Source organism: Camelina sativa, chromosome 8 (genome assembly GCF_000633955.1).
Source record: "Camelina sativa cultivar DH55 chromosome 8, Cs, whole genome shotgun sequence".
In the NCBI taxonomy this organism is placed as follows: domain Eukaryota; kingdom Viridiplantae; phylum Streptophyta; class Magnoliopsida; order Brassicales; family Brassicaceae; genus Camelina; species Camelina sativa.
Genome location: NC_025692.1, coordinates 21122858 through 21149247, shown reverse-complemented (window position 1 = coordinate 21149247; position 26390 = coordinate 21122858). Strand labels below are relative to the sequence as shown.

At 33.4% G+C, this 26390-nt stretch overlaps 1 protein-coding gene and 2 pseudogenes across 1 annotated transcript; all 3 read left to right on the top strand.

Annotated features, from left to right (window-relative positions):
- Positions 9712 to 10305, top strand: LOC104709774 (annotated as a pseudogene).
- On the top strand, positions 11776 to 13575 carry LOC104709773. Its single transcript, XM_010426334.1, has one exon. It carries the CDS (start codon positions 11776 to 11778, stop codon positions 13573 to 13575), a length of 1800 nt encoding a protein of 599 aa, XP_010424636.1.
- LOC104709772 lies at positions 17699 to 23374 on the top strand (annotated as a pseudogene).

The window sequence follows — 26390 nt, the reverse complement described above, 5'->3', positions numbered from 1 at the left end:
TAAAGGGTGGGGACCAGGGTTCGAGGAACGCCTGGCGCACCAATAACCTACTGGTGGATTTGAATGTAGTTTCTTTTCCACGGTGAGGGGTTAGGATCGATGCCCTGCAGGGCCATCTTGGAGTCCATGGGGGCAGCTAGCTGTGGGATAATGGGGTCCACCAAACGGGTTGTCACATATAAATTGATTGGTGACAACTTGTCCTGTGGGAGGGTTGTTAAAGGGTGGGGACCAGGGTTCGAGGAATGCCTGGCGCACCAATAACCTACTGGTGGATTTGGATGTAGTTTCCCTTCCACGGTGAGGGGTTAGGATCGATGCCTGCAGGGCCAGCTTGGGATCCATGGGGGCGGCTAGCGGGACTAGTGGGGTCCACGAGACGGGTTGTCACAAATATTAAGTAAACCAGACGACCCACAAGAGGGCGATATTGTGCGGGATTGTCAAAATATGGACCATCATTGTTGCCAAGAGTGTGATTTTGTTCGATCGGTGTATCAAACGGCTTGGAACCAGTCAAACCACATTCAGAAATGATGTCTAAATCATATTTCCTTTGAGAAAGATAAATAATTTCCAGAGCACGAGACACCTCACTTCCAAGAAAATACTTAAGAATCCCGAGATCTTTCATGTGAAAACACTGACTCATATAAGCCTTGAATTTAGTTGTAAGACTAGGATCATTGCTGCTGATGATCTAGTCATCAACATACACCAAGACAAGTTGTACCGTGGGTATAAGTGAACAAAGAGTAATCCTTCTTGTTCTGAATAAAGCCAAATGCAAGAAGAGACTTTGATAACTTGGAGAACCAACAACGGGGAGCTTGTTTCAAACCAGATAAAGACTTCCTTAACTTGCACACTTTTGTTTTATCCGCAGCAGAGAAACCAGGTGGTGGTTTCATGTTTACTTCCTCTTCAAGATCACCATGAAGGAAAGCATTATGCAAATCCATCTGAAACAAATCCCAATTCTTTGTTGCTGCAACTTTAAAAAGAAACCGGACAAGAGTCATCTTGGCAACCAGAGCAAAAGTTTCATTTTAATCCTCGCCTTCTTGTTGTCGATTACCAAAGATAACAAGACGAGCTTTGTAAAGCTCCAAAGTTCCATCAAATAGATATTTGACTTTGAAGACCCATTTGCAACCAAGAGCATGTTTGTTTGGAGGTAACGTAGTCACATCCCATGTCTGCTGTTTTTCAAGAGAATCAACCTCATCCTGCATAGCCTGACGCCATTCAAGATATTGCATTGCTTCTTGAAAACTTGCGGGTTCCATGCAAGCCGTAAGTTTTCCAAGGAAAACCTGCTGTGATTCAGAAAAACGGTGATATGCAAGAAAAACTGTTAGTGGATAAGTACACTTACTTGAGGGATCTTGATTGGGAGGAGTGAGGTGAGGTTTATCACAAGACGTAGCCGAGTAAAGTTGGTAGCCAGAGAGACGAACATTAGGCTTAGGTATCCGTTTTCCACGGCAAAGATCCGAAGAGGCAACAATATCACTTGTCACTTGAGGATCTGGTTCTGTGGGCGAAGACGTATCAGTCGCTGGTGTTGGCGGAGGGGTTGTAACATCCACGAACCAATTTGGGGATTTGGGGAAGGGGTGTCGATCGACACCAAGAGGAGTGTCGATCGACACCATCAATTTTGTTTAGACCAATTTGGTTTGGCTTGTCGATTTGGGCCGGTTTGGTTTAAGGAAAACCATTGAACCGAGATATTTAAGTGTTTTGTCGACAAAAGGGTTTTGGAAAATTTTGGTTGTCGTTGTTTCTTTGTTTTAAGAGAAAAGAGGGAGAAGAGGTGTTCTTGAGGTTTTGGGAGTAGCCTTGGGCATTCAGGTTCCCGAATCCGATCGGGTTCAGGTTTTCGGGTTTAGACATATAAAACCGTTCGGGTTTTTTATACTATCGGGTCGGGTTCGGGTATAACCTGTTCGGGTTCGGGTAATTCGGGTATATCCAAACTCAAACAAACCATGGACAAAAAAAAATTTTTTTTTACTTTTTTATAAATTTTAGAAGACTTGTATATATATAAATATTTAACGTTTCACATTATGACAAAGAAACTAAGATGTCAAAATGGTTAAAGATACACCCTTAAATGCTCAAGGTACTGGGTTCATATCCCTATAAATACATATTTTTACATTTAAATCGGATTAGATCGGGTGGGCATTCGGGTTCAGATATTACCCGAACCTGATCGGGTATCCGAACTTCAGAAGTACTGAACCCGATCGGGTTTTACACACTGCCCGAAACCCGAACCCAAACCCGAAGAGGTGAGTGCACGACCATGGCTTATCTAAGTCTGACAATCCTTTGTTTGCTTGATTTGTTATGTTTTGTGGTGTTGTTCTTGCTTGTGGTGGTTGTGTTATGGTTCTTATAGGTTCCTGAAGCTTTTGGATGAGTTTGGGACGAATTAGAGATATTTTGAAACGGAGATTTGATGATCGACTTAGAGCAGAACGTGTCTGCGGGGTCGGTGATGATCGACACCAAGTGGGTGTCGGTCGACACCATGTTGTGGCCAGTGTCGATCGACACCTCTCTGGTGTTGGTCGACACCAACTTGTGTGTTGCCGTTTTCCTGGTTTATTGTGTTTGTTTGTTGTTTGTTAAATATTGGAATCTCAGTTTTTTGTGTTTATAGCCCAGTAGATGGGAGGATTGTCTCACTAAGTATTTGTGATAATACTTACTCATCTCAATTGTTGTTTGTGGTGTGCAGGTATGTGACGTGGAATCATGGCGATGACGCCAAATTGATAAGCAAGTTTTTACCCAGGGTATCAATTCCCTATGCAGTTGTAGTACAAAGGGTTATCAATCCAAATGGTTGTCTATTGATAGCAGAAAGGATATGATCAGAACAATACAAGTCAAGCCAAGCAGATAGGGTTTTTATTCTAACAGTCCTAAAATAAATAAATAAAAAGAATGTAAACAAAGAAACCACACGACCTAAGCACTCGAAGCAAGCAATCGAGTACATGATCGAGTGGGGTGATCGAGTAAGCAAATGAGATATGAACAAATCGAGGTAGTACTCGATGCAGGTTATCATGTACCTGATCGGGTAAATGGTCGAGTAAGTAAAGAAAATGTACACAAATAAAATACGAAAGCTCCTAAACAAATAAATTCTAGACCAGTACTGATGCCTTACATGCCTCAAGCAATTATTTCCTAGACAATGAATCTCTAAAACCTTGTTACCACACTCTCGCACTAGCAACAATCAACCTTTATCACTTACCACACTCTCGCACTAGCAATATGAACAAGCAGGCATTAAGAACGATTCATTATTGTCAGTAAACTCAAACTCATCTAATTTCTTACTCAGAGTCAAGTAAACCTCTAGCATTGGCTAATTCACGCATCTCATCTACACCTCTCGGTCGCTGAAACGCCCTAGATCTAATCTTAACCTCTCGGTCTGTTGACAGCATTAAGAACACCAACCTAGAAGAAAATCTATCAATCATTTACAATCAAACTAAAGCATCCTAACCGATCAAGAAGACAAAATCATCTATCCCATCACTAGAAACTTTACTACACTACTCGGACATGAAAACAAGGAACATAATAACGAAAATGAATGAAAATTGTATTGTATTAAAAGATAGAGAAGAGTAGAAAGAGTACAAGATAGAAAGTCTAAGAAAACTATAAAAACTATGAAATAAAAATGCAAAAACGAAAAGAAAAATGTTTGAGTCGCTCAGTTCTCTCACAAAAGCTCTCGCTCTCTGGTTTGAGGGTCTGCGGCGTGCTCGTTTGCGAGCTAGGAGAGGAGGGGTTTATATATGGAAACCCCTTTGACCTAGCTTCCCAGACTTGCCCGATGGTCTACTCGATGGGGTACACGAGGGTGAAGTCGGGTTACTCCTCGGGTAGATCTTCGGGTTGCTCTTCCGGTTCTTGGATCTTCGTCGATCGTGTTGGGATTCAGACTTGTTCTTGCAGCTCGATGGCTCCTTCGGGTACATGCTCGGATTGTCCTTGTTTTTCCCCATTTTTGGCTCTTTAGCACATGTTTTCATCCAAAATATGCAAATGCAGAAATGCAACACCCTAAATGGTCTAAAAGTGAATTCCTACAGTTAATGACCTAGAAATGCTAAGTTAGAGGTATGAACAATGCAAAATATGGACAAAAAAGGATGCTGAAAACATATAAATTAGAGAGTTATCAAGGAGGATGATCTAGTGTTTCGTTTGTATGATGTTGATTATGTATGGTTATATTACTGGAACCTTGGTTAGAGTTATGCTAGGTTGATGGATAGAATGGTTAGGAATGTTATGGTATTGATGATGTAATGGTTTTGTATTGTTGGTATGTTTCCGCTTTGTATAATGTTATTGCTGGTTTAATGATGAGTTGGGGTTTGAGTTGGTTTAATTAAGTAGTATGGGATGCTTAATTATATGTTGTATTTATTATAGAAAAAAATGGGTCAGGTTGTTTCAGGGGTACTAGAAGATGCCATAGTGGGAGGAGCAGTGATATCTCCCCCTGTCAAAGACGGTGAATCAATGTCATCGAAGAAACTAGGATGGACAGGAGAGGGAGAGACAACCGTTAAAGAGTCAGCCATAGAAGATTCAAAGGAGTGGAAGGGAAAGACATTCTCATGAAAAATGACATCACAGGAAACAACCGTCTTATCATTTTTCAAATTCATAGACAATCCATCTTATCTTGCCGAAGGGATAGCCAAGAAACATACACCTAACACCTCTCTCTTCAAATTTATCATTGGAGCGACGGACTTTGTGAGCAGGAGGTTTCTTAAATAGAAGTTCAAAGGGTGATTTACCGAGAAGAAGAAGAGAGGGAGTGCAGTTGATGAGATGAGTGGCTGTCAGAATACTTTCTCCCCAAAACCGTACAGGGAGCTTGGCTTCAAGCAACAAAGACCTCGCCACATTCAGTATATGACAATGATTGCGTTCAACACGACCATTTTGTTGAGGGGTAGCAACACAAGATGTTTGATGAATTGTTCCTTGAGAATCAAAGAACTTGCGAAGACAAATAAATTCTGTTCCATTGTCAGAACGAACGATCTTGACGTGTTTGTTGAATTGACGATGAACAAAAGCAATGAAGTTCTTTTGAACGTCCGCTACTTGAGATTTTTCGAGAAGTAAATGTGTCCAAACTGCTCTTGAGAAATCATCAACAATAGTCAAGAAATAAGATGCTCCAGTTGTTGATTTTTTCACGGTAGGGACCCCAAACATCACAGTGAATCATTGAAAATAAATCATCTGCTTTATTTGAACTATCTTGAAAAGAAACACGATTTTGTTTTGCACGAAGGCAAGTATCACAAAGCTATTCCAAATCACTAACAATATTCGTAAAACCTCCTAAATCAGAAAGAAAAGATAACACTTTTGACAATGGATGCCCTAGCCGCCTGTGCCACAAGGCGCGAACATCACTGCGACCAACACGATGAGCCTGAAGAACAACCGCACCAGTCAAGTGATAAACCCCATTACTCTTCTCACCCGCACCAATTAAAGTCCTCGAAGCTTGGTCATGTATCGCACAAAAACGTTTCGTAAATATCACAAAACTTGCAATTTCGTCCAACAATTGAGAAACTGAGATAAGAGTCATAGATAATTCAGGGGCATAGAAGACGCGACGAAGTACTAATTTCCCCCCGGGATTTAATGTGCCCTGACGTGTGGCCCAAGTAAAACCACCATCTGGTAAGGCAATGGCACAAGGATCGATTTTAAATAAGTTTGTCAACAAGTTTATGTCACCAGTCATATTGTGAGATACACCAGAATCAATAATGATGTCATACCGACTACTAGTGCCAAAGATGACAAGTTTTTCTGTCTTACTGAAGTGTTTGTCGGTGTTGTTTTGCTTCTTGCTAGTCACGAAGTTAGCAATCAAGTTCCACTGACTTTGGGTGAGATTTGGGATTCCAGAATCACTTGTGGAGAAGGTTGAGACCTCAATGGTGTACAAACTTGCAGGGTGTGATCCTAACAAGCCTACTTGATGCGCAGAGTAACCACCACGTCCGCCTCTGTTTCATCCTCGAACAGAACCTCGACCATGACTTGAGTTTCCTCGCCCGAGAGCCAGCTGTTCTCCCCACCATTCTGGGTAACCAACAAGCTTGAAGCATTGTTGTTTCTCGTGTCGTGTTCTACCACAATGAGTACATGTCATTGAGGTATTTTATTTGGTGATTGCAGCCGCTGTTGCCAAGAAGCCAATAATGCTGCTTTTATCTTTTGTTCGTCGAGTAGTATTAAGATGGGTCTCTTCTTGCTTAATCTGAGAATACACACTCTCAAGAGTTAGATCACCAAGTTGACTAAGCAGCAATCATTACCACAACAACAAGTGAAAGCTGCTTCAAAATTGGACAGATCATCCCAATATACTTTGATGAACTCGTGTGTCATCACTTGTAAAAATCCGCCCTTTCAAAGCTGCCCACATTACTGATGCATCAGAAACTACAGAAATAGATGATTGAAGATGGGGCTCGATGCTGCTATAGATCCAGCCAATGATCATTGAGTTGAACATATCCCAACGCTCTACTTCGTCCATGTCTGTCGTGGATCGGAGGAGAGTTCCATTATTGAACCCTAGTTTTCTTTTGGTGCAAAGAGAGTTGGTCATTAACTTTGCCCATCGTTCATAGTTAGAGCCGTTTAGAAGAATTGGAGTTTGGACTTGGCCGGTATGATCAGAGGCATGAAGAAAATAAGGAGAGATCAAGGTTTGATCATTCGAAGATTTGCTGGATTCAGTTTCTTTATCTGTATTACCCATAGTTGAAGAATAGAAAAAAAGAAGTTTGAAACGAGAAGAAGAATAAGATGAGAAAAGAAAAAATAGGGTTTCTAGAGCAATTCGTACATGCCAAAGGGAAGCTCTACTGCTAAACTAATAATTTCTCTGTCTTTCTTATTGAATCATTTGTCAAGGTTTACATATTTATATAGAGAAAGAGGATGCTAAAGAATAGGAAAGGGATATGTCTGAATAGAAATTAAACATATATATTGCCTTAACCATATAGGAAAATATCCTAGATACTAAACCGCCTAAGAAGGCGAATACGGTGGCGGTGGTGGTTATGGAGGTGATCATTGTGATGGTGGTGGAGGTTACAGTGGTCAGGGACGATCTGATGGAGGAAGCTAGAGAACTTGATATTTGTGCCTTTGACTCTTCTGTTGTTTACGTTTAATTGGTTCTGGATTTGGTCTTTGTTTATTTGGTTTCCCATGTTTAGTTTCATACATAAAAACAAAATAAAAGGTTGATGCTTTTGGTTCTTTCCACGTTCAAAGAGTTAGGTTGCATCTTGAATCAATTAAGAAAAGCTAGTTTGGTACAAATCAGGATATTACCGTAGAAGTCAAAAGCTAATTTCCATTCATAGGAAACTAAAGATTACGGTGTGGTTGCAGTAACTGAAATGAAAGTTCCTAGTAAAGTCTGTCTCTTTGTCATAGACCAGATGGTTGGTTGTTCCTTAATTATCCGGTTGAACGTCTCACATGCACATAAGAACTTTGGTGATGGGTCGTTCTTACCAATTCTTACATCCTAGGACTATTAAACAATTAACAAAAAAAAATGCCAAAACAAATTAGATGTTAAACAAAAAATTATTATTTATTAGTTTATTACGAAGGTTCAAAGACATTGCACTCATTAAACAAGATCGAACCACTGCATTAAAGATTTTTTTTTCTGAAATTAATATAGAACTGGAAATTATCTATATTAGTTAAGGCCGCAAGCAAATATTTCATAGACTTGTGCCATTGGTTTGCTTTGCAGGACTACATCATTGGTAACAAATCAGACAAGACAATATCATTGGTGCACGGTTTTGTGAACATGAAGCACGTCAATCACTGGAGTTTGTCGAATTGAAAAAGTTCAGTAGTGTTGTCCAATCGAAAAATGGTGTTTCACAAATGGAAAAGAGAATAGTATTGGAGACAATATTACATGATAAACAATATTTTTAATAACACTTTGGAAAAGAGAAGATAGTAAAATGCAACGATACATCTCTCACACTCACACTGTTCCATTATACAATATACAATGATAAAGATAATTTTATGAAGAAAATATACAGAGTAAAAAATGTGTGAGAACGTATTGTATATGTATCTTATGGTGGTAAATTACAAAATTTACAAGTTTGTAGGAAGTGATTAATGAATTTCTTGTAGTGCTAATTGGTACCACAAAAAACTTTGGATTCCTAAAAGTACATAATATTAATAAATCGACAATGAATTTTCAACGGTTTCCTCTAATCATCAAAAAGAAAATCTTAATATTTTTTAGAGGTTTCACAGTTTCGACAACACATTTGAGAAAAAAAAAACTCCTCCCATAAGTTTGTTGTCCTTCATAAACTCATGCAAGACATCATTAATGATGTTGAACATCTCTCTTATATTATTTTTGTTAATATTCCTTATGATTCAAAGATTTTGTAGCCTCTTTAGATATGAACAACAACTTGAAAACTCTTATAATTTCTTTTCTTCATTTATCGAAGATGACAAACATTTAAGAGAATGTCTTCAATCTTCCGAAACTTTTGTACCAATGTTATCGATTTATCGTATAAAATGCTTATAAAAATTGCTTGATGCCCAAGAAGAAAAAATTTCGGGTTGTGTTCTATTGCTTCATAACTTTAATTGCTAGGATCATGTAACTATTTTTGCGGAGTAGAAATTGAGCAATAGAATAGCATTGACCAATCCATCAAACACTTCAAAAAAAGAAACAAAATAAGTTCAATATCTATTTGGAATCAGTAATAGAAGTTTACTATTATGGTTCCTTGCACAATACCCTTAAATGAATTTGACAATGAAGCACATCTTTTAAAATTTTAGAACTTGAATTATTGAAAGCAATCATTTAGGGTATAGTGTCTCAATTAGAAATCAACAGTTAAGCCCATCCCTTATGTTATTTTGGTATAGTGTTCTAGTAAATAAAATCTTATGCGACGTTTTGATACATGTAACAACTTTAATAAAACTCATCATTTTATTCCTGGAATCAGTTTTTCTGTTAAAAATTAACAAGTCAATGAATGTTTAAGTCTTTAAGACAACCTCCCTACAAAAATATGAAGCTTTTGTACACCTGTTATCAAAGAAACTGTTGGAGAATTGCTTGGTGCCTACAAAATAATACTTTGGTTTTAAAATCTATCGTTTTAAAACCTCTAACTGTTGAGATCGAGTACCAGTCTTGGTCGAGTAGAAGTCAAGCAAATTGACGTTATTGAACTTCAACTAAACAAATTATTTTTTCCAAAATTTAAACATCCAGTTTGGAAACACCAACAGAAACTTTACTATTAAGATGTTTTGTAAGGTAGACCTAAATTGACAATTAAGCACATTTTTCAAATATTAGAACTTAAGTTAGAAAGCAACCATTTATACAACCAAATTGATACATAGATAGTTGAGTTTTTCGATATGATGAGATTTGTAAAACTTAATGCAAAACATAAAGATAGTTACTCCAATGATGTAAATGTGAAAGTTTCTAAATATGAGTAACTTGCATTTCCTTTTTCTTAAGGAATCTAAAATTTGTATCATCGGAATTACTTGATCCAAATTCACATTTTCCCTCATCCTTTGGACAAAGTTATTATGAAATCTCATCATATTGAAATACTCAATTTTCTATGCAAGAACTTGGCTCTAAAAACTCTGCGTTCTAGTTCAAGCTCATATATCTAAAAAAGCATTCTTGAAGATCAAATTCATGGTTTATCTTAAAAAACAACTAAATACTAATCATCTATTTGTGCTTCCAAAATAGATGTTTAACTTTTGTAAAAGAAATTTTGTTAAATCAAATCCATGACGTCATGTTGCTTGAGTTCTACTCGGCCAATGCTAATACCCGATCTAAATAGTTAGAAGTTTTTATGCAATAGATTTTAAACCAAAGCATTATCTTCCTAGGCGCCAAACAATTTTCCAACATAGTCTTAGATAACAGTGGCACAGAAGCTTCATATGTTTGTAGGGATATCACTCTTAAACATTCTTATCTTCAACAGAAGAACTAATCCGAAGAACGAGATGATGAGTTTTATCTAGGTTGTTTCATGTATCAAGACGCCAAATAAGGTTTTACTCACTGGGACACTATAACAAAACAACAAAAAGAAAGTTCTCAATATTCTTAATGTTGTCTTACAGAGTTTTTAAAGTGCAACCAAACTAGGAAAAAAGATAAGAAAGTTTTGTGAATGTATTAATGCTGACACCAATGAAAGACCTTCACTGAATTTGAAAATGTCCTTGTTTGATAAAATGGAAGAAGATTTTCTTAGTCGGGATTATGATCATCGATACAAGATTGATTACTTTAATGAAGTAAGAACACTAACAAGTTTAACTATAATAAAATTGGAGAGTTTTTTTCTTATAGCCATGGTCTTTACAATGGGAGACTAAAAGAAACTTCGATGGAAAGAGTTTGAAAACCTAGTCTAAGCTGAGAAAGAAGAATACTGGCGAAGTAATAGGGTTTATACAAATATGAATTCTTGAGCTGATTTTAAAGAGTTTATACAAGTGTCTTTGCTGAAGCAATATCAAATATCTAATTTTTAAAAAATTTCTGATTTAATTTTTTTTGGCATCCATCAGATCATTCTTGCTGATGCAACAAAGATTGTTATGTTCGATGTTACCACTAATCCTTGTATAACTCAACATGTCATATAACTGACTTATAAACTTATAGTAGAGAAACACTACAAAAAAACAGGTATGTTATATCATTTATTTTGTATCACAAAATTAAATGAAGTAATTTTAAATTACTTATTTTCAAGTGACGCAAATAAATATTATTAGCATCTCATATCAATTGATATTATAATTATCTAATATTACGTCAATTATTTAAAACTGATTCAGTTTCTATTAGATTGTATCACTTTATTAAAAGTGATATAAAATATATTTTTATATCATTTAGATAATTGATGTCTTTATTTTTTTTTGTAAAATCACTTTTTTAAACGATATAAAACTTATATCAATAAAAAACTGATTCTAAATTAAATTATATTTATATAATTAATAAATATGTTTACAAAAAGACTTGTGAACGTAAACAAAAAAACTCAATCTTTAATAATTTGTATCACCATCGACAAACCTAATCCCAACTAGCATCTCTTTTCTTCTTGGAGTTTTTAACACAAATTAGATCCTTAATCATAAGTAAGTGTTTTTCTGACTTTGATTCTATGATTAGCTTTAATTAATTACAGATTGACATCAGGGTTTGTTTAATTATTTGACTCTAGAATTATGGTCTCACGCAGGATTTTCTTGAGAATTGACTTTTATTTGTGAAGAAACACTCGGCTTGAACAACACATATTGGAATTAATCAAACAAGTTACGACTCGGTTCGCCTTACACCACGACTTCTTATTCACACAACAACCGGACAACTTCACGCCGATTCTATTCCTAATTAGGTGTTTATTAATCTTCTTAATTTTTCTAGGTTTATTTTTTTCTCCAAAGTAAAACCCAAAAACGTTCTTTCAGGTTTTGATGGATAAGTCATGGATATAGAAACCACGTTTATCTCAAGATTACTTATCAGGGATTAAAAATTTCTTGGATTTTGCATTTAGTAAATCAACTGCATCCACAATGAAATGTCCATGTAACTGTTGTTCTCTAGCCAAATTCAAGTCAAGAGAAGATATTGAAGGTGATTTGATATGCTATGGCTTTTTAAGTTCTTACACAAGTTGGGTGTTTCACGGAGAGAGAATATTTGTCACAGAAAATGCAAGAGTACCTACTGATGATTTAGCTCAAGTTGAAATGGATTCAACTTTGAATCTCTTGGATGATCTTTTCCCTGGTATTGATACTAATATGTATGGTGAAAATGCATTTGGATCTTGTGAGCAGCCTATGGACACTGATAGACCATCAACTTCAAGTGGAAATTTTAGAAAAGAAGAAAGTTTTGATGAGTTGCTTGCTGATTTTACCCAAGAGCTATATGATGGATGCACAAAATTCACGAAGTTGTCTTTTATATTGAAGTTGTACCATATCAAGTGTATGTGTGGGATAAGTGACAAAGGCATATCTATGGTGCTTGATTTGCTGAAAGAAGCATTTACACATGCTAAGTTGCCAAAGTCATTTAATGACATGAAGGGAGTTATTCGTAAATTAGGATTGAGTTACGAGAAAATTCATGCATGTCCAAATGATTGCATGTTATTTTGGGAGGCAGATGCAGAAAGGGAGACTTGTAAAGTTTGTGAAGCTTCTCGTTGGAAACAAAATATTTCTGCCAAGAGTAAGGTTAGGCTAAGTACGGTATCTGGATCAGAGAAAATAAAGAAGAAAACTCCAGCAAAAGGTACAATATCTGGATCAGAGAAGAAAACAAAAAAAACTCCTGCAAAAATTTTGCGTTATTTTCCTCTAAAACCGAGACTACAACGCTTATTCATGTCATCAAAAACTGCTACCCACATGAGATGGCATGCAACTGCGTCTAATAATGATGGCAAGCTTCGACATCCAAGAGACGGAGAGGCTTGGAAATCATTTGATCAAAAATATCCAGAATTCGCATCTGATCCAAGAAATGTCAGACTAGGCTTGGCGACTGACGGTTTTAACCCATTTGGTACAATGAGTAATAGTTATAGCATATGGCCAGTGATATTATTTCCTTATAATTTGCCACCATGGATGTCAATGAAGCAGACATCAATGATCCTCTCTATGGTTATCCCTGGAAAGCAAATGCCTGGTAATGATATTGATGTCTACTTACAGCCACTTATCAAAGAATTGAAGGAATTATGGTTTGATGGGGTTAAAACAGTAGATGCTTCCACAAAACAAACATTTGACATGCGAGCAGCCATCATGTGGACAATTAGTGATTTTCCTGGTCTTGGAAATTTGTCGGGTTGGAATATATATACGACATCAGCTTGTCCAAGCTGCAATTTTGATGGCACCGGCCAACGTTTACGCCATGGCAAAAAAAATTGTTTTCAGGGTCATCGTCGCTTTCTTCCTCAAGATCATGATTTTCGTCAAAATATAACTAATTTTGACGGATATATCGAAACCAGATCACCACCAGTGACGTTAACAGGTTCTACAATTGTTCATCAACTAGAACAGGTTAATGTTACTCTTGGTAAGAAGCATGGTTTAGTTGGAGTTGGAGGAAAAAGAGATCGAAGTCATGTTGGAAGATCTAGTACTCAACAATGGAAGAAGAGAAGTATATTTTTTGTGTTGCCTTATTGGGAATTTATTATGTTGAGGCATAATTTGGATGTCATGCATATAGATAAAAATGTGTTTGACAATTTACGCTACACATTATTGGACGACAAAGAAAAATCAAAGGATAATTTGAGTGCTAGAAAAGATCTTCGCGAGTTAGGTATACGTTCTGACTTGTGACCTGATGATAATGGGAAGTATCAAGTCTTTAAAACCTCATAAGGATTTCTTTAAAAACCCTAAATTTTTATAGTTTATTTGTGATTAATATTTATGGAAAACAATTAGATGGCGCTGGAGACAGAAAAGCTAAGCGGGAACTGAAACTTTTTGATAAAATTCACTAAACCAATTAGTTGGCGCTGAATAATAAACCTGCAGTTTTTTTCTTTTTTATTTTCCTAAAAATTTCCAAGTCTAGTTAATTTTCCTGACAATTTTCAAGTCGAGTCTANATTGAACTGATTCAGTATCAAAAACAAAAGAGTGTATCCAATGCTATATTACGTTACGTATAATCATCGTAAATCAGTTTAAAAACAGTTTTAAGAACAGTTCAATCAGAAAATGACTTTCAATAATATAACTCAAATAATTACCTATGATCTGTATCTTCCATTTGAAGCTTTTACATTCTGGAGCAAGGGGAGGAGGGATGCTGTAATCTGCTTCCAACTGTGATAAATCATCAGGTCTTTGTGTCTCTGAATCCATAAAATCCATGATCGATCTTAAACTAAGAAAAAAACAAATAAAGTAGTTAGCAATGCCAAAATATGTATGATACTAAAATTCACAAAACTAACTTCAAATATTAAATCCAATACACGTTACCTTGTATCTGAGATTGCTCTCTAGCAGTTTCTCTTCAAGCTCTTAAGAGATTTGTTTACAGGCGATATCTTTTTCTTTTGACGGCGTCATAAGGATTTCTTTAAAAACCCTAAATTTTTATAGTTTATTTGTGATTAATATTTATGGAAAACAATTAGATGGCGCTGGAGACAGAAAAACTAAGCGGGAACTGAAACTTTTTGATAAAATTCACTAAACCAATTAGTTGGCGCTGAATAATAAACCTGCAGTTTTTTTCTTTTTTATTTTCCTAAAAATTTCCAAGTCTAGTTAATTTTCCTGACAATTTTCAAGTCGAGTCTAATCTGGTTAAGTCTCTTTTAAGTCAAGTCTAGGCCTCTTAGTCAAGTCTGGTTAAGTCTAAGTCCTTTTAGTCAAGTCTAATTAAGTCCTTAAGTGAAGTCTGGTTAGTCCTTAAGTCAAGTCTAGGGCCTCTTAGTAGTCTGGTTAAGTCTCTTAAATCAAGTCTAGTTTTATGTTTAAGGCATTGAATTTGATTTTGAGAAACCTGCAGTTTTTGAGAAACCTGCAGTTTTTGCTCACATATATCCAGTTTTATTATTTTGAGAAACCTGCAGTCTCGTTAGCATCGAGAATTCTTGTCTCTTGCTATTATTTTTGCAAACCAAAATATATTAAACATGCCTTCCTCTGTTTTACCATATGATGTAAAATCTTATTTTGCAAATCAAAGTCAAGTGGGTGTGACACCCCATCAAACCATAAACATGCCTTCCTCTGTTTTAATCACAAATAAACTATAATAATTAATTTAACATATTAATATCTAATATTTGATTTATTGTGGTTTTCCGACGGCTGGTTTGCTACGTCCATGAGGTTTTAAAGACTTGTTACCATCCTTACAAATTACAATATGATCTTTCCCTGTGTTTTGTCCTCACTCACACAGTTCTGACAATCACTTCCCAGAAGATCATCCATCCTGAGACTACTCCAGCTCAAACACGTAACTCTGGAGTTCTCTTAGGACCTTTGATCTAAAAGATAAGTGCACTTTAGTGACATAGGTGGCCAAATCAATTCTTTTAAACCTCTCCGCAAGTCTCTGAAACCAGGGTGTCACACTTACAATTTATTTACTATTATTCTGTCCAATATGAAATATGTTAGAAAAATATTTAAATTTTTAGCTAGTACACTTTCCTATTTTAATTATATGAAAATAAAAATAATTTAAGAAATTTTATCTAAATTTTTTAGAAGTCATCTACTTATAAGCATTTTTGATACATGTAGAGTATAATCTAAATTTGATGTTTTTAAAATCATTTAAGGAGTTTTCAGTAAACTGGAGATAATAAAATAAGCAAGAATTTCAATGCATTTTTTTTTGTCAACTTTGGGCCACAACAGGCTAGCCCAATAGCCATATCCTTATATTCGTAGAGAGCGGAAATTGATACCAACACATTATATTTGTGACTGTTTTTTTTTAAATGAGTATTCGAATCGGAAAAAGAGTTTAGTATCTTTCTTCCAGCTTAATTTTTTTTAATTGAAAAATAAAAAATGAAGGAAAGTTAAGATAAAAGAAAATGAGAGAAAAGTTGTCCCTATTTTAATTAAATAAGTTATTATTTAAGTGGTTATAACAATACTAACGGTATTTTGATTTGAAGTGTGAAAACTATTACAATAAAATTAACGGTATATCAAATTTTCGCGTGTAAAAAATGGTTTTAAATTTATAATAAACTTAGCCTTGTATTTATGTTTCATATTTTTGTTTGTATTTGATGTAAAACACTATACTAGTTTATTATTATTATTTTAATCCTCATTTCTGATATAAATAAGTGAGTTGGGAGGATGAAATTCAGTTTAGGAACAGAAAAATTGGTTTTCTCTAAATTATTCTGTTTGAGAAAGAAAAAGAAACTGAGAACTTTGATTTATGAATCTCTATTTTCTTTTCAATGGATTCAAAGAGGAAATTATCACAAGGTATGCATATTTGTTTCTATGAGCTTTATATATATACATGAACATGCTGATATACATGAACATATATACATATATATTTTTATAAAAGTATAGTATGCTGAAAAATTATTTGAAGTTTAACAATGTCTAAAATCAATTTTCCCCCGTAGTTATAGTTGTGTCTAAATTATATTGTATGAATACATTATTTTAAAAGTCATTTTATTTCTTCACTTTTGATGTCAAAATAGTCTTAGAATTTCTGCTTTGTTTGTTTAGTCTTTCATCACTAGTATGAGTTTTGGTTCAAAATATCTATAACTCATCTATATACTATGGACAAAGTATAATACAGTAAAACCTCTATAAATTAATAATGTTGGGACCAAGACATTTTATTAATTTATAGTGATATTAATTTATTTATAAATTAATAATTATTACTTTATAGTGTAAATTAATAATTATTAATTTATAGGTATATTTTTAATTTTCTAATTTTTAAAAAATCATGAATTGAGACAATTTTTGCAAAATAAGATTAGAATTTTGGATGTTGTAAATTTTATAGTATTGGAATTGTATTTGAAATAATTACAAAATATTATTGACAATGAATTACAAATATTATAGACAAATTCACTTATACACATGACATAAATATTCAAATTTATGAATAAGAATATCAATTATCGTATTTTAATAGTCTATCAAACTATCAAAATGTAAATGAATCATATTTAGAAATTGAAAACTTTAAAAAATTTTAGCTGTTTTATGAAATGTTATAGAATATTTTATATCTTTATAGTTTGAAGATACAACATAACAATTGTTTTATAAATATGAGGTTTAAGAGAAACAAACTTTACTATATCAGCATATATATATATATATATATAAATTTACATGATTATTAATTTATGATATTCTTGGGACCATATTTTATATGTGGATTTCAAAAAAAATTATTATCTTATTATCTTATCGAATTTTGTTATTTTTTACACTATCCCGATTTGGGACTAGCAAAATTTATTAATTTATCGTGTTTATTAATTTATAGAGTATTAATTTATAGAGGTTTTACTGTATATATCATGGAAACCGGAGATCTACCAAGATCAACTAGAAGGATCTAGAAGATATACATTAGGAATTTTTACATTTATCTCTTATGTATTATTTACATTTGTATTTATTTTAGAATAGGAAACTTAGCTTTATCATATCTCTACCATTATGTATAAACACCTATCTTATGTTAATGTATAAACCAAGCCTTCTAAATTTTATCAATCTATTATAACATATCGAGAAAGAACTTTAACTAGCTAAAACTTTATTTTTTAAAAAGTTTCTATTATTTTTATTAACATTTCTTATATATATTTCAGTTTTGAAGTAATATTTTGACGGAAGGAAAACAATTCAATAATTATCACCCAATTTTATATATTCAGACCTATATCAAAACGATGATGACAAAAGGAAGAAAGTCATGATACTAGATAATCAAGAAGCCGGTGGAAGCAGTGGCGATGGATTAGTGGACGTACCAGTCATGTACTTGACTTGGGAAAAAGACATACCTAAGAATCATACAATAGGAAGCTCATTTAAACATCTCATGATTGGTGGTAGCAGCATAGGTGGTAACAGTGGTAAAGGGCTAGACAAGGATATTTTTTCAGATGTAAGTGTACATATCTCTATAAATAAGAATTATTCTACGGTTATAATAGTCTTTTGTTGCTGTTGTTATGATCTTAGATGTAGCAAACTTTTGGTATTTAATATGTTTGATGAATTAGTTTTTATTGTGTTTAGGGAAATGAATTGGTCGAAATCAATACGAGTAAAGACAAAGGAAAAGCCATCTTCGACCTGAATGAAACTGTTTGGCGAAAAGATGTACCAGTTTCAAACACATTTGAGGTTTACCATTTCTTGTCATTGACAAGAGTTGTTTAGTTAAAACGCAAGGTTGAGATTGATACTAATGATTTTTGTGACATTTTCTTTTTGTAGACAAGTGGAGAAATACTGAAAAATTGTGAGCATTCGTGGATATGGAAGCAAGGTTCTGGTCATGTTTGTTGGATATGTGGAATCATTGACAAGGTCAGCAAATATCTAAAATCAATACAATAATTATGTCTTACAACTAGATTTTAACCCGCGGCACACCGCGGGCATATAATTTATATTTTCTGTTGTATCTATTTGTTAAATATTGGATGTTTTGTAAATAGAAGAATAACTAAATTTTCCGGTTGTTGCGTGGCTAAATATTTATATTATTTTTTAACCTGCAATACACTTCATGACTATTTGTTTGTTATATTTAGTTTGTTTTGTTTAGTGTTTGAGATTCTATTTTGATTTTTAATTATTATAACAAAAAATTAAGGGATATAAATATATAATCAGTAATTTATACGCTGTGATTAAGTCACATTTTTCCTAATGATTTAATTATTTTACACAATCTTAGTTAAATCAGCTTGATTTTATGTTAAATATTCTAATATTAGTAGTGTTGATAAATAATTAAATGAAGATTTAACCCGTGTTAACACAAATTTAATGATATTTTATTAATTCCAACATGTACTCTTTATAACTCATCTACAATATAACCACATTATATAGTATTTTAGACTTTTTTAATTTTACATATTCGTAATAGTTAAAATTTTTATTAAATTTATATATGTTAATTATAATATTTAAATAAATGTCAATCAAAGTTTCTCTTACATTAATAATCAAAGCTTACAGGTTTTGGAAAACAAAATGGGAATCAAATTGTTGTTTTCTTTGTTTGCGAAGGATTCAGATAAAAAACATCTCAAAACACAACAAAATGTGTAGTTAAATATATGAGAGTTTTTATTTCCATATTGATTGCTGTTATTTTTTAGTTGGAATGAAATGTAAACTACAGTAAAACCTCTATAAATTAATAAACACTATAAATTAATAAATTTTGCTGGTCTCAAATCGGGCCAGTGTAAAAATTAACAATATTCGATAAGATAATAAGATAATAATTTTTTCGAAATCTCCTTATAAAATATGGTCCCAATAATATCATAAATTAATAATTATGTAAATTTATATATATATATATATATATACTGATATAATAGTGTATGTTTCTCCTAAAGCTCAATTCTATAGAACAATTGTAATGTTGTATTTTCAACCTATAATGATATCTCTAAAATATTTTATAACATGTCATACAAATAATTAAATTTAAAGTTTTAATTTTTAGATATGCATCATTTACAATTTGATAATTTGACAGATTATTAAAATAGGAGAATTGATATTATTATTCATAGATTTGAATTTATGTGTCTCATGTGTATAAGTCAATTTGTCTATAATATTTGTAATTTATTGTAAATAGTGCTTTCTAAATATTACAAGTTCAATTCCTAAACCATAAAATTTATAACATCCGAAAGTTTAATCTTATTTTGCTATAGTTGTTCCAATTCATAATTTTTTTAAAAATAAACAATTAAAAATATATCTATAAATTAATAATTATTAATTTACACTATAAAATAATTATTATTAATTTATAGATAAATTAATATCACTATAAATTAATAAAATGTCTTAGTCCCAACATTATTAATTTATAGAGGTTTTACTGTATTTAGGAAACAAAATCTGGAGTAATGTAAGTTTTGAAAAAAATTTAAAATTTGTCGTACGTTATTTATAAATTTTATTTTTGTTATAATAAACTGATTTATATCCATTTACAAATCTTTTATGTGTGTTACTATTAAAAGTGTATTTTTTTACACCTAAATATACTTTATGTTACAAATATATTCTTTATCACAACCTAGAAAATGTCTATATGAACACATTAAGCCAACTATTTTACTTTCACTTCTGCATAGTATTTTAATTGCTAAAATTGTTGGCTCAAAAAATACTTTGAATAAAAAATATATTACATAATATACTAATCAATGATGTATCATCACAATAATGTATGACCACCATGGAGAAAACCTCGGCTCCGCCCTCATCCCTCATGGAGAGAACCTTGCGTCCAACCTCCTCCATTGTAGAGAGAACCTTGGCTCCGTCTTTCACCCTTGGGAATATAACCTTGCATCCAACCTCCTCCACCTTCCTCCTTTGGGGAGATAACGTTGCGTCCAATCTTCTCCACCATAGAGACAACATCGGCTCTGCCCTCCTCATGTGTGGAGAAGTGACAACCCGTCTGTGGACCCCACTAGCCTCACTTCTAGTTGCCCCCATAGGCTGGCCCTCCAGGGCATCGATCCTAACCCATCACTGTGGATATCCAAATCCATCAGTAGGTTATTGGTGCATCAGACGTTCCTCGAACCCTGGTCCCTCACCCTTTAACAACATTCCCATAGACAAGTTGCCACCAATTGACCTAGTGGGGTCCATGGACAGGTTGTCACAGGAGAGAACATGTTCACGTCTTTTTGCTATCTCAAAATGGCTTGCTCCAACAACCAATGAAAGTAAAAACCTTTTTCTAACGTCACAAAATCTTTTGATATTAACTAATGTTAAATTTCCCAATGTATTCGTAGAAGTATCTTTCACATTGCAACCTTGCTTAGTGAGCCCATTTCCACTCTCAGTCAATGGGCCCACTTTCCTAAGTGAGCCCTACATCTATTCCCGGCTCGTGGACCTAACCATATTCGATGGCCGGTTTGTAACATCTGGGAGACTTTAAAAACTTGTTTACCGACCCTACAAATCAACAAATGATATTTTCCTTTGTTTAGTTCTCACTCGCACAGTTCCGACAATCACTTCCATAAAGGTCACCTATCATGAAGTTCTCTTAGGACCTTTGACTGGAAAAATAAGTGTATTTTGGTGACATATGTGGCCAAATCAATTCTTTTAAACATTCCTGCAAATCAGGGTGTCACAGTCTTTGAGCTTCTATGGATCTATCAACAACGATTTATGTTTTTTTAATCTATCTATCTATGTTTGTTATAAGCTTGTGTTGATTAGCCTATTTTATCTATTTATTAGGTTGATGAGCTTCTATTTGTTATCTTCCTTTGGGATTAAATGAATAATGGTAACAATTATGTTTGCAAAAAAAAGAAGGGTTTATGACCAACCATTGAGAAATTAGAAGAAAATTAATTTGACATAATTAAAGAAACAATAAAAAATTATAAGCACGGTAATATATAAATCCCAAATAATTCAAAGATGAAAATATAAATTTAATAAAACAATCTAAAAATACTACAATTAATTTTAAAATACAGTATTAGGAAAAGAAGACGCATATATGATTGTTTTGGATCAACATATTAATTTACCTATTCCCAACTAAAAAAGTAAAAAGTAGGAGAAATTTTTTGTTTAAAAAAATAAGAAAAATTTACCTTGCCATTAAAAAATTTGTTAATTAAACAAAGTTGAAAGCAGTGTTTTTCAATAAATTATTTAAATATAAAACGATCTATCTTTATATAGAAGTGAATATTTACAAAATTTAAAATTAATAATTAACTGTATATTTTCCTTAATCCCTTTTACTATTTTTTTTAGAATTAATAACTTAAATTAAAAATAAGTAAATAATATTATAATTTCGAATTTTATGAAATATATATATATATAATCTCTTTATAATTATTTTAAAAAAACTTTGTATTTTTTAATAAATTCTGTAATTTTTGATAATTATCTTTTACATTATTAATATTTTTTAAAACAAAATATTTTATTTTTGTTGTAATCAAATTTCTTTTTTTAAATATTAACTTTTACACTTGTCAAAATCTGAGATTGATGACTTGACACATGTCAGAATCTTGTTAATGACTAACTTTCAAAATCCAACTTTATATAATAAGATATATCAATATATGGGTGTATGTATGTGTGTGAAACCTAACATTTTTTTTTTTAAAGTTAAAAGAAGCATATAAACTTCAAAATAACTTGTAATCTAACACATCATTAGAAACCATAAATATATATATATATATNTATATATATATATATATATATATATATATACTTTTGAGCAAAAAAATAAAAATAAAAAACCCCAATTCCCATGTTTTTCAATTGTTTTATATGGTTTCTTAACTGGATTCAAAAAGCATGGTCGCGCATCTAATTAGCAGTTCAACTCGGTGAATTATTTTAAAAAAAATTCTTGATTATCTATCAGCTATTTTTAGGAACTGGTGTTTTCCCTCATCCTGTGCACAGAATTATTATGAATGCTCATCACATAGAGATATTTAATTTCCATAAAAAAATTTGGGGGTGCAAAACTCGAATGGATGCATTCTAGCTCAAGCTCCAATATCTGAAAAGACGTTCTTGATGATCAATTTCATATATGGCTACCTTAAAAGACACCCAATAAACCTCTATTTGTGCTTCCAAAATGGATGGTTAAATTTTGGAAAAAGGAGTTTGTTGAATTGAAAGCCGATGAGATCATGTTGCTTGACTTCTACTCAGCGAAGGCTAATACTCGGTCTCAACAGTTAGAGATACTAAAGCAATGGGCTTTCAACAAGAGTATTATCTTCTTAGGCGCCAAACAATTTTCCAATATAGTTGCTGATAACAATGGTATAGAAGCTGCATATCTTTGTAGAGATCTTCTAATAAGCATTCCTTCACTCGTTATTTTCGATAGAGGAACTGACCCTAGGAATGAGATGATGAGTTTTCTTAAGTTTGTTGCGCTTATCAAGATGCCAAATAAGATTTTACTTACTAGGACTCTATATCGAAATAGCATGAAGGAGGTTTTTAATATTCTTGATGTTGCCTTTCCTGAGTTTCTGAATTAAGCACAACAAAGCTGGGGAAAAAAATCAGAAGATTCTTGAACGTTGATTCCAACACTGATGGATTTCCAATGGATTTGAAGATGCCCTTGTTTGATAAACTGGAAGATGCTTTACTTCGTCAAGATTCGGATCACGGCGACAAGATTGGTTACTTAGCTGAACTGAAAATGTTGACAAACAAGGTTATCTACAATCACCAAGGACAGTTTCTTCTTGAAGTTCCGCGATTCATGGACTTTACGGTGGTCTTAAAACCGACGTCAAGCCAAAAGTCAGCATGGGATATTGAAAAGGGTGTGTTGCAGTTTTAATAGGTTTTTGGGAAGATATTAAGTTTTTAATAAGTTTACTATTTAAAATAACAAAAATGGGTGGTGAGAGAGATAGTGAGTAAGAGAGAGTGATGAGAAAGTGTGTGAGTGTGTTAGCTGGTGAGAGAGCGTGAGTAAGAGAGAGTGATGAGAAAGTGAGAGGGTGAGAGTGTAATAGTGAGAGAAATGTGGGAATCGTGAGTGAATAAAAAAATATTTTTAATATTTTGTTTCTATTCATTTTTATTATTTTTTTCTCTTCTCTTTATCATAACTATTCAAATAACTGATAATGTAATAAAAAAAAAATATACAAAAAATCCATGTATTTTTTTTCTAATTTGATATGCATTTTGTTTTATTATTTTTAATATTTTTATATCACAACTGAAATATATGATTATTTTATACACATTTATTGTTGGATGATTTTTAATCCGTACACTAGATTGTTTTGATCAGTAAACGTTTATGGCTGTATGGTTTTATCTGTGTATGTTTATGGTTGGATGGTTATTATACATGTTTTTTTGTTGGAATTGATCTGTACACGTTTATGCCTGGATGGTTTTGTTGGAATTGATATATCTAACAATCCAGTGTACGGATTAAAAATCATCCAGCAATAAATATTGATAGAACAAAAATATATATATTAGTTGTGATATAAAAAAATATTTAAAATAATAAAACAAAATGCATATCAAACTATAAAAAAACATAGATTTTTTTCTATCAAATATTTGTATAATTAAACAAGAAAGAATATGTATAAACCAAAAATATAATAGTTTTTTTGCTTTCTCTCTCCTCTAATACACACGCTCACATCATGATGAGATCTCTTGTGCAGCCAATCAACTTACACATTTCCCCAACGCATGTGGACTCATTGGTCCTAGCAACGGCGTCGTCTGTCTTACTGAAAAACGGATCTTAAAGGGAAGGAAAAATCCAGCGTTTGTGTCGGTTATATGTAACCCTAGCACCAGAGAATCTTTAACTTCACCTAGAATGAAGACGAGGAAGAGGAGTGATCTGAGAAGCTATTTTGGGTATGATCCGGTTAAGAAACAATTCAAGGTATTGTCTATGACTTGGTCATTTAATGGGATCTGTAAAGAGCATCAGCTTCTGACATTAGGAACATGGAAATTGTCATACATCAAGATCCCATACATCAAGATCAAGGGATATGCATCAATGGTGTTTACTACTATATAGCTCGTGTCAACATGTTTTCTGAAGAGTATATATATGATAGTTTGTCTTAATTTTAGGTCTGAGAAGTTTAGTATTTTGAAAGTCATGGAGACTTTTAATAAATTACTTCCTCCTTCATCAACTCTGATAAACTACAATGGCAAGTATTGTTTACTTATGACGCAAGGTTTTGACTTCATTAGTGGAAGAAGTAGAAGTATTGAGCTGTGGGTTTTGGAAGACGCTGGGGAACATGAGTGGTTGAAACATGTATACGTATTGCCTCCTTTGTGGGAGAGTGTTGTTGGGAAGGGCAACTTATACTTTGTTGGAATGATTGGTATAGATGTAATAGAGTTGTCCAAGAAATGGTGGGCGAGTGGTAGGACCAGCGTGGGGAAAGGGTGAAACTAGGCCTGGGCATATTACCCTGAACCCTAAACTCGAACCCTAACCCGACCCGAAGTAGGGGGTAATATCCGAACCCGAATGTCCACCCGTATGAATTAAATGTAAAAATATGTCTTTAGAGGGATTTGAACCCAATACCTTGAACATTTAAGTGTGTACCTTTAACAATTTTGCCATTTTAGTTTCTTTGTCATAATGTGAAATGTTAAATATTTATATATATTCAAGTGTTCTAAAATTTATAAAAAAAATGAAAATTAGTTTTTTTTTTTTTTGTTCATGGTTTGTTTGAGTTCGGGTATATCCGAATTACCCGAACCCAAACGGATAATACCCGAACCCGACTCGATAGTATAAAAAACCTGAACGGGTTTTATATGTCTAAACTCGAAAACCCGAAAACCCGAACCCGATCGGGTTCGGAAACCCGAATGCCCAGGCCTAGGTGAAACTCTCATACCCAAGTTCAATCCTTCTATGTTGATGTTATCAACACTTTGTTGGAAAGTCTGTCAGGTGGGCCTTGGTCCACTTGGTTTACCTGGTAGTCAGAAATGCAGGCGGCCTGATTACCTCCGGGCATTAGTCGGAAAGCATTCCAAACTTGGGTTAGGCAGTGTGGTAGCCCAACATCTAGGTGTTGGCGACGAGTCCACATGGTAGCATTTTGGTGCGTTCCCCCCAAGACTAACCGGATCAGCCGATCGGGTCTATCAAAAAAAAAAAATGTAATAGAGTTGTCGACACTCTCCCTCTACCATTATGTGCCTTCGTACGTTTTTGTTAAGAAAAATACTCTCATTTTATTAACTGTGAATGAAAGATACAATCGTAACAGAATGTAACAGAGTATCAAGAGAACCTCTAGACGCAGCTAGATCATTCTCTCCAATGAAGACTCATATGTCTCATTTTCTCACAACAAACAACATGATCTCTACTCTTTACAATTATGGTTTATATATCACAACAGCACGTGTCTTCCTCCTCGTCAGCACGTGCTTCAATTTCCTTGTTCTTCCTTCTCGTATACACTTGCATAGGCTTATCAGTTTTCTACTACAATGTCGAGAAGAACACGATCATAAGAGTTGGAATCAAAGGAACGGAAGCGTTTTAAGGTAAGAAATTTTACACATTTATCAACCATGTTGAGAACATGAAACTTATTCAAGCGTTTTAGAACTTTATAGTATGAGATGTTGTAATCCCGTTAGTTTGGCTTTCAAGTTCTTATCACAAGGATCATTGGATCTTAACAGAACCTATCGATCTTAACAGAACTCATTACTCTTTGGCTTATTGGTTGAGTGTTCTGTTTTTCTGTGATGGTGTCAATCTTATTCTCTTTGGCTTATTGAATGAGTGTTCCGTGTATGAGTCATATACTAACTCCAACATA

Bases quoted from the DNA above. Each gene is read 5' to 3' on its own strand.
- LOC104709773 (XM_010426334.1), top strand. From the start codon at position 11,776: ATGAAATGTCCATGTAACTGTTGTTCTCTAGCCAAATTCAAGTCAAGA.